Source organism: Halyomorpha halys, unplaced genomic scaffold (genome assembly GCF_000696795.3).
Source record: "Halyomorpha halys isolate HHAL.00 unplaced genomic scaffold, Hhal_1.1 Scaffold1571.1, whole genome shotgun sequence".
Taxonomy (NCBI): Eukaryota; Metazoa; Arthropoda; class Insecta; order Hemiptera; family Pentatomidae; genus Halyomorpha; species Halyomorpha halys.
In genome coordinates, this window is record NW_027105204.1 from 248517 (window position 1) to 257612 (window position 9096).

The 9096-nt window shown below is 30.1% G+C and overlaps 2 protein-coding genes across 3 annotated transcripts in view; both read left to right on the forward strand.

The window, feature by feature from the left end:
- Window positions 1-3479, forward strand: part of LOC106690074 (probable cytochrome P450 6a18) — a 20459-nt gene extending 16980 nt beyond the window's left edge. For both annotated transcript variants that reach the window (XM_067049377.1, XM_067049379.1), the window contains one exon: window positions 3165-3479. In XM_067049377.1, the coding sequence (XP_066905478.1) occupies window positions 3165-3331 (167 nt within the window). In that variant the 3' untranslated portion in view covers window positions 3332-3479. The remainder of the gene's footprint in view (window positions 1-3164) is intronic.
- Window positions 3480-5815: 2336 nt separating this feature from the next.
- Window positions 5816-9096, forward strand: part of LOC106690076 (uncharacterized) — a gene marked incomplete at its 5' end in the record, with an annotated part of 24894 nt that continues 21613 nt past the window's right edge. Inside the window, 3 exon segments of the mRNA XM_067049364.1 lie at window positions 5816-6773; window positions 8043-8221; window positions 8287-8429. Coding sequence (XP_066905465.1) covers window positions 8045-8221; window positions 8287-8429 — 320 coding nt within the window.

Genomic DNA, 9096 nt, shown 5'->3' on the forward strand with positions numbered 1-9096 from the left:
AGATGTCTATTAGCACTCAAATTAAAGCTAGTTTAATGGACTATAAATAAGTTTATGACCTTTACCTTCGTATGAACAGTAGTTTTCTTGATGTTTGCTAAAATACATTGATTTATAGTTTTTCGGACAATAAATTGGATTTCTGAAAAACTTTATTTCAGAAACCATTGGACGTACTGATGTCTGCCAGCGCTCAAATTAAAGCTAGTTATATTTACTACAAAATAGTTGATAATGTTTATCTTTGTAGGATTAGTAGTTTTTATCATATTTGACAAAATAAACTCATAAAATGTTAATTTCTAGTTGTTCGTATAAGAGGCATATATGTCTGCCAACACTCAAAATAAAGGATATTTAACTTACTATAAAGTAGTTTATGACACATATCTTCTTAGGGGTTGTAGTTTGCACATATGAATATAAATTTGACAAATGAAAATTTGCCCGATCAACTATAAATCAATTTAGTTTAGCAAATTTAATGTAAACTATTACTCCTAGGAAGATAAACATCACTACTTTATAGCTCATTAAACTGGTTTTAATTTGAGTGCTAATAGGCATCTGTAGGTCAAATGGTTTTTGAGATATAAATTTTTCAAAATAAATTCACTAACTACTGATCTTTCAGTACGTCCCATACAACATTTTTATGAAATGCTGTTTTTTAAAAAACTATATCTCGAAAACTATTTAACGTAAATAAATCTATTAGGGCTCATATTTTAGAAAATTTACTCTTTTTTAAATGACGTTCTCTTAGGTTTTCTTGTGTTGTTTCTACTTTTTAAGAAATAGAGCTCCGAATGAAAAATTAGTTTTTTTTTTTTTATCACTTTGAAACAGCTGCCATTTTTTATTGCCTATACTTGGCAGACTCATCAATTTTGACTATTAACTATACATAGTTTTCACTAAAGTAATCAGAATTGGGGTGAGATAACTGCCTTTTTTCTCCTCTTGGGCTCTTGTACTAATACCTGCATCACTTCATTAAGGTCTTGCATCAAATTTTCTTAATGTGTTTTTTTATTTCAATACAGTTGTAAATAGGAATAAAAAAAAAAATTATTACAGTCCGATTGATTATTTGTTGGCTCTATTTTTTAAGTGTAACTTGTTTAGGGTTGATAAAGTCCTATAAATTTGAAATTATCAATTGTGGTTCTCTTTCTTATACTTTACAGTGTGGAATAAGGCTGAGTTCTAAAAATTTCGTACTCAAAGTGATTTTTTTAAAAATGTTTTTTTAATGCCTAAAAAAAAGTGATTAAAATAACTTAATACTATACAACTCCAGGAACATCATTGCTACTCATGTGAAAAATGATGAAATTATTATCAAGTATCCACTGGTTTTTCATTAAGTCTTATTGGCATGCACTTTTTTTTCCCAGTATTCCCTTGTTATTAAGAAAATTTACTGTCTAAATTATTTGTACCATACTTCAGCTGCCATAAATAAATAATTTCTTTCATGGAGTCAGAATTAATGGAAATTAGTGAATAATAGAAATATTTCATTTAATTAAAAGAGATTTTCCTTACCTAATCCTAAAATAATAAAATTATCAACAGATACTACAACGTAAGAAGTTTATATTTCTAACCCACGAATGTCTTACACAAATTCGTTTCTTGTTAAAAGATTTCACAAAACATTGGCCCCATTTTATGTTTTCTTTATTTTTAATCAAGAGGCTTATTTCGACAGAGCAGTAGGCGATTTCTTGAATTTCCTTAAAAATATTAACGCCAAACTGCTGGGCCCACAGCACCCTGCCATCAAATTCTATAAAATGAGGAAAAAAAATAAAACCGAAATGGCCGACAAGGGTGCGGGGAAAGTGTCGAATCCACAGAGAGCTAATAAGGCAGGAGCAGTACCCCTATGAATTAGCCCAATACAATCATCACCCAGGCTATGGCAAAGAAGAAATGAATAAAAAACGAGTTTAAACGGTTCAACCTTATTGTTGAAGAATATACGTAAAGAGTAAATAATACGAGTTCTTCAATTATACATATAATGCTATATAAGTTTTGTAATTAATGTATATTTAAAAAAATAAATATTCTCAGCAATTATCATAATATTACAAAAAAATGAAAATAGGTATTTTTGCAGCTACAACCCATGAAGAGTCAGGTGTTCAGTAGTTTGTATGGAAGAACGGTTGTGTAAGGAGGGTATTTGTTCATTATGACGCTAAACCTCCAGATTACCTCTCCAATTGAGAACCAACTTTAGGAGGCTGAGTGGGCTCCGTAGGATTCTTCGTCTCAACTCTCACGGGGTTGACTCACGGCTATATTAACAAAATAAATAATTATCTACCAAACCTGGATTCGAACCCCGGTCCTTGGAGTTAGTAACACAGAGTCTTAACCACCCAGCTCCCCATTATAATACTCATTATTATTATTTCCCAAAATAATTGTAATTATTTTTAAAAAAAATTAAGAGTCCAAGATCACAGAAATTCTCTCATGTATAATGTAAGTTCTAATGTAAAAAAAAAAAAAAAAAAAATTACTTTCTTATTGCATTTCCAGTAATAAATAAAGCTTAATTGATAGAAATGTGACATCTTTTCAGTTTGTAAGTAATAAACATTTTCATATTTTTAGAGATTGCTATTTCATTGTGTTGAAGCTGTTGTATCAGTTATAAATAATGACTGAATATTATTTTAGTTCATTTTTTTAACCGTATAAAATAGTATTTCTATTACAATTAAAGATGTATAATTGTGTCCGTTCACTGCTGTTTCACAATTTATTAGTCTCGACACTACAGTACATTGCCTAACTTTACCACTTTTTTACTCTTCTTTCCATATTTTTCTTATCTTTTTACAATACTATTTCATTTGAATGAATCATAATGACAAGTTACATGATATCTGAAAATATAAGAGTTACGCTTATGTACTTAAGATAATAATTTTGAAATTAGGTAATTAAATTTGGCAATTGGAATTATAATTTTAAAAAATGGATTAATCATCCTTCACTTGCTAATATGTGCAAAAACTTCAGTAGATACGTAGAATTGGTAGTCAGTTGCCGCCATTTTATCCTTACAAACATTTATGTATCTTCTTCACCTCTAATAAAGTTCTTATGCCTTTTTTAATTTATTTCTAATTATTTTTTAGGAAAGAAGTTCGGCCTTCTCCAGATAAAAATTGGACTTATAAGCGTTTTAAGAAACTACTCTGTTGAACCTTGTGAATATACTCAAGTTCCATTGACAATGACCAGTGCTCCATTCACGACACCAACTGAGCCAATAAAACTGAAGCTTTTCAAGAGGCAGCTTTGAACTTCTTCCATTTGGTCAATCCGAATAAACTTCTTTGTGAAATGAACTTTTTTAATGATATCTAATACCAGGGAGATTCAAAGGTTGTAAAATGCAATTAAATTAATCAAATGTTAATTAATTAATAAATTTAATATTCTAAGAACTATATATATTTTTATTATAACTTTAAATTTAAAATGCAACAAATTATTAAATAATAAATAAATATAATGTTCTTATTTAATAAAGAACATGTTTTTTATTTTAAAACCGCACTTTTAAAATTCCATGTGCTTCATCTTTCTAAGTTTTTTAATTATACGGCGAAACCACAAATGGCATTTACTAAAATTGGCTCGTACAACAGAAGAAAAATTTGTTGCTATTTGAATCGATTGCATTCATTTCAAATTTTATATTAGGAAAAATTTTAACAGGTGCGTCTTTGAAACACTGTAAAACGTCCCTGCTCTATGAGGAATCACAATTGTCTAAATAATGGATTTCCTAAGAGTCAGACCTGATAAAGTTTTTGAAAATGTGACAACTCTAAAAAATCCCTTACACTAAAATTTCTTCTGTCATCTGAACTTTCTGGAGTACCTTAAAGATGGAAAAAGCTAAGTGATGATTACTTGTAAGATTAGGTACAGTGTAAGCCGACACAATTGAAGGTGAGCCCCATCACCTAGATATCGATTAGAAACTGTGCAAAATTAAATTAAAGAAATCATGAATCGATGATAACATGAATTGACGTTATACGATCGGACCATACCAGATAAATCGGGTAGTGAATAAAAGTGGGTGGGGATCAAGTTTTCATAGTGAATGACTGAGTGTCATTTTCATACATTTTTATTTTTTGCTAGTGGTGGCCCGAACCAGAAATAGGTGGAGCTAAATAAACAGACTCGATTATGAGGAAATGGGAACTACAGCTAGAAACTGTTTAACAACACATCACAAGAAGACACATCAAGTTCTTCGACAGTTCCCACAGTCCAATCTTCCAATCAGTCACCCCACCCCCCTTCCTGCGAGGTGGCAGGGCAGGAAAGGTTCTTAAGACCCTGTAACATCACCCTAAGACTCCTTTCTTCTCATTCACCCCCCTTTTTTTCGACCTCTGACTGTTTTTCTTATTATTTAACATTTTCTTTTGTCTTTAAATATCAACTGTTTCAATTTTCTCTTCTCTGATTAATCAACATGATGTGGCCCCTCACCTCCAGTTATTTTCTAGCAGAATTCATATAGAACGGACACATCAAAACAACAAGATAAGTATTTGACCGTATACCTTCAAGTACCATTGGTAGAAAAAGGTAGTATTTAATTTGAATTATGTAATCATATGTAATGCTACCTATTAATTTAATGTTTTTCTGTTTTAGGGGGTTCAGAAAAAAAAATAGAAAAGAAACGGGAGCTCCTACCCGACCAAAAGCAAATGTAAAGAATTTCCTCCCGATATCTGGTGTGACCACGGCAATAGTGTAGAACAATTAATAAACCATTTTAGGAATTACACTGTGTTATTGTATATCACAAATCATACAACACAATTAGTTGTTTTTATATTTAAGTTCTTTGTCATTAATTGTATCCTTTGCGGCTTTAGCGCACTTTCTCAGCCTCCACTGACTCACTACCAGTGATGCGGCGAGAGGGATGCGCTGGGATCTTTTGAGGTCTGCTCTACCCCTCAAACGTGGGGGATAGAATGGGCTCAGGGATCCTCAGGTCGAGTGTGTAAATATTGTATATAAGAGTGTAAATGTGACTAGAAATTATATTATTTTATCATTAGTTATTTTTTTTTTCATACTCATAGTTTAATTATGTTTATCCTTCTGTTTGTATATATTTTAAGAGAGATTTTTTTTCATTCATTTATTTATTTGTATTCTTATTTTATTTTAGTATGAATCTGATCATTCATCACTATTACCTATTGTCCACAACTGTGTGGCAGATTGTAATAGCTATCAATAAATATAAAGTATTAAAAAAAAAAAAAATTATCCTAAACAGTTTTCATCGATACCACTTCCGCAATACTATCTTTCAAACTTATTATTTCTAGATAATGTTATTTTATAACTTTTTTGTTACTTGTGTTAAAGCCTCAATCGACTGTCTGTTTGAAGGAAAGCTTTAAAGGAAAAAAAATGTGTCAGATATTAACATTTATTTAGTGAGATCAAAAATAGAACATATACATAAAATAAAACAAAAGAGTTCAAATAAAAAAAGGATTATAAGTCAAAATAAAAGGCCTTTTAGGCAAAAATAAAATTAGCAAAACGATTAATTAATTATAATATTATAATTATAAATTAATTATTATAATACATGTATAAAATATATATGATTCTTTTAAAATAATCAAAAATTCTAAATAAAATAATACAAATAAAATAAATGTAATTCAAACATTAATTATTAAATATTGCGTTAACAACTTCTATTATTAATAAATAAATAAATATTACTAAGTCTTCGTTGTTTTAATAACTCTTATTATCACACTTTACAATTGAGGTCCTTCAAGAGAACAATTATAAAATTTTTTTATGTTTATATACATTTTTTAACGGTTTATTAGTGTAATGAATCAAACTGGATTTTTCCACCTTAACTAATAATTAAAAACCAACATATACTTTAAAAGATTATAGTTATTTTACTATTGGAAACAGAGAAAAAAATCTACCTACCCATTATGAAATGGCAAGGAAGCTATACTGGTCTGTGTTACTATTAATTCTATTTAAAAAAATATTAATATTAATTTTAAGGAAATTTACAATTTTATTAGGTTTATATTGTCCATTATTTTAATGTGTTTTTAGAGGGCTACGGTCAAATTATTTAATATTCTTTAAACAGGAGAAGTCCTAATTACATCGTATTACTTCTAAAGAATTTATCAAATAATACATTGGAATATTTTTAGAGAGTAAATTATAAAATAAGAGTATACGCCGGATAGGTGAGGAGAATTACATGTTAAGTGAAAAATGGAACGATGGAATGGATTGCTCGTTGGTTGGAACTTCGAAATTATTTTCATTTCAAACACTCGTCATTCCACTTCTACGCTCCATTGTTCCATTTGGAGTCGTCTTCAGTAACCAATTAAAGTCACGGAGCTTTTATTTATTCCACTTCTTTGAATAATTGTATAAAAAAAAATTTACGAAAGAATGAATGGGCAAAATTTAACATTATTTAATTTAAATGCGATAAGATAAACCCTATTATAAAATCTTATTGACACTAGTAGCACTTAAGATTTTTATGTTATGAAAAGGAGTTGTGCAACTCCAGTAGGTGGAGTTAAATTCGTCACAATATAAACTGGGGAGTCCTTGAGCAGTCTTGGAGTAGAGAGCAGTGACTCCTAGTTCGGTCTTGGTGTGCGTCGGTCAACTTCAGGATCCACAACAGGCTAGTGTGTTATCACAATATATCTCTTCATATTGTTATTAGTTTTAATGTTAAGGAATTATTTACCAACAGTTATTAACTAATTACTAGTCACTAATAGGAAGAAAAGAATCGTAAAAAAAATCTTAGACCGTTATCCATAGCATAATCGCAACAAACATTTATTTTTATCGAAATTACATAGGTTATACATCAACACAAAGCTCGAGGCTGTATAACCTATTTCGACTGCTCCTTTGTTTACATGTGATCAGTGTTGCCATTTAGATATCTTAACACAACAATTTTTTTTTTTAACGTTTTGGAAATAAATATTAAAATAAAAACCAAGATATTTTGAATAAACATTTATTATTCAAGAGGAAATAATAACCCTCCAATTTAAGTTGTTTATTACCTCAATTTCTGCCAATTTAGTTACGATTTTGCTGCTTAAAAATAATAACCTTCACAGCCTTGTGACAGTTTTGTTCTTAATTGTTTTTATTACAATTTAGTTTGATGTTTTTTTCAATTTTATCTAACAACAAGGAACTCAATGAATGTATAATGCAATGAACGAAAGGATGTGAAACAAATTTTAAAATGTTAAAAAAAAATTATGTCGGCGACTATTTATATGGCAGCTGCCTGAAGTTGTGTTGAGGGGGAACCCTCATCATTGAGGAATCATTAATTATGCAGCACCTACCGCTCACAAGGACGACTTTGGTATTGTTTACCTTTAGCGACGTGCGTGGGCTCGAAATATAGATTATATTTAAAAATAGATTTAGACTTTTAGCTTTGTAACGAACTTGTGAGTCTAGATTTTATCCTTATCTTGTTTTGATACCTCTGTATATAAAACGTTTCAGTTTCCTCTTTAAAACGCCTGCATTTGTTTACTTAGCCCTCAAAAATAATCTAGTTTTTCTTATGTAATGCTTTCATAATCGTAAAATAATTCAAAATTCTGTAATAGCCAGTCACAAATATATTTTAAACTATAGATTGTAAAAAACAAATATAATTTCGACATCGATAACTCTTTTATTCCGGACAATCCTCCAAGGCGTCTAAAAAGAAGATGGCCTCGAGACCTTATTGTAAAAATGTTTTTAGAGTGCTACCATTGGGTAGTTTCTCTACATGCTTGTACCATACCATTATGATTTCCTCAAATTTACTTGATGTATTTATGTACAGTTGTAAATATCAATAAATAAATTAAATTAAAAAAAAAAATTATTATCCGTACTTGCTCTCATGGTCACTATGTTTTGATTTTCAGCCATGTTCACTACAATCATTTTAGCCATTATAATACTATGGCTCATTTACAAATTTTGGGTCTCCAATTACAATTATTGGGAAGAGAAAGGGATAGCAGCGGTACCTGGACGCTTCCCTTTTGGCAGCGATCGCGACCTGACACTGCTCACAAAGTTCCAAGGAGATATGTTTCTAGAGGTACGTAGTGATAAAAGAAAAGAAACTTCACAGCTTTATTAGAAAATAAAAGATTATGGTTTCAGATGTTTCGGAAATTTCCCTCATCCCCTTACTTTGGGGTGTATTTAATGAGGAAGCCAACTCTTGTCATCAAAGATCCTGAATACATCCAGGTGGTGTTAGTAAAAGAATTTTCCTCCTTCAAGGACAGGCTATTGGTTAAGATGTAAGTTATGATCAATTCTGATAGAGTATGAGTATTTAGAATATATATTTGAATTAAACAATATATAAAATGGAAAAAAAAATAATAAAGCAAAGGTTAATAGGCCGACTGCTTATGACCAAAAACTTGCCCAGATACAAAAGCTTCTCATTCCTTTGTCAGGCGAGGGTGTGGTTCGACAGACGCAACCTGGCTCTATACAAAAAGATTTAATAGTTACCTGGGGCACTCCACCCTTATTTGGGGCATTAATTAAAGGTCGTTTGGACAGGTTTGTGGTATATTCACACGTTAGTATTGTTTTAGAATTGTCAATGGATATTATATATTATTCCTGTTTATATAAATAGGAATAAAAAATTTGTGGGTCGCCAGTCATAGGTTTGCTGTGTAAGAGCCAACCCAATGAAGCCTGGGCAGCACTTCATTTTTAATAGTATTTTTCTCTCTTAAGATTATGAATTTTAAAATTGTATTAATTGGCTATAAATACATTGTTTTAAATCTTGTCAAATATCTTCAGAATATTTTCTGAAGGAAATTGTCTTCCTAAATATCATAAAACGAACTTAAAAATTTTGTTTGATAACTATAAATTCAGATTCATAATATAAAACAATGTAATAAACAATACAAAAATATACTGCTATAAAGATATATGTATATA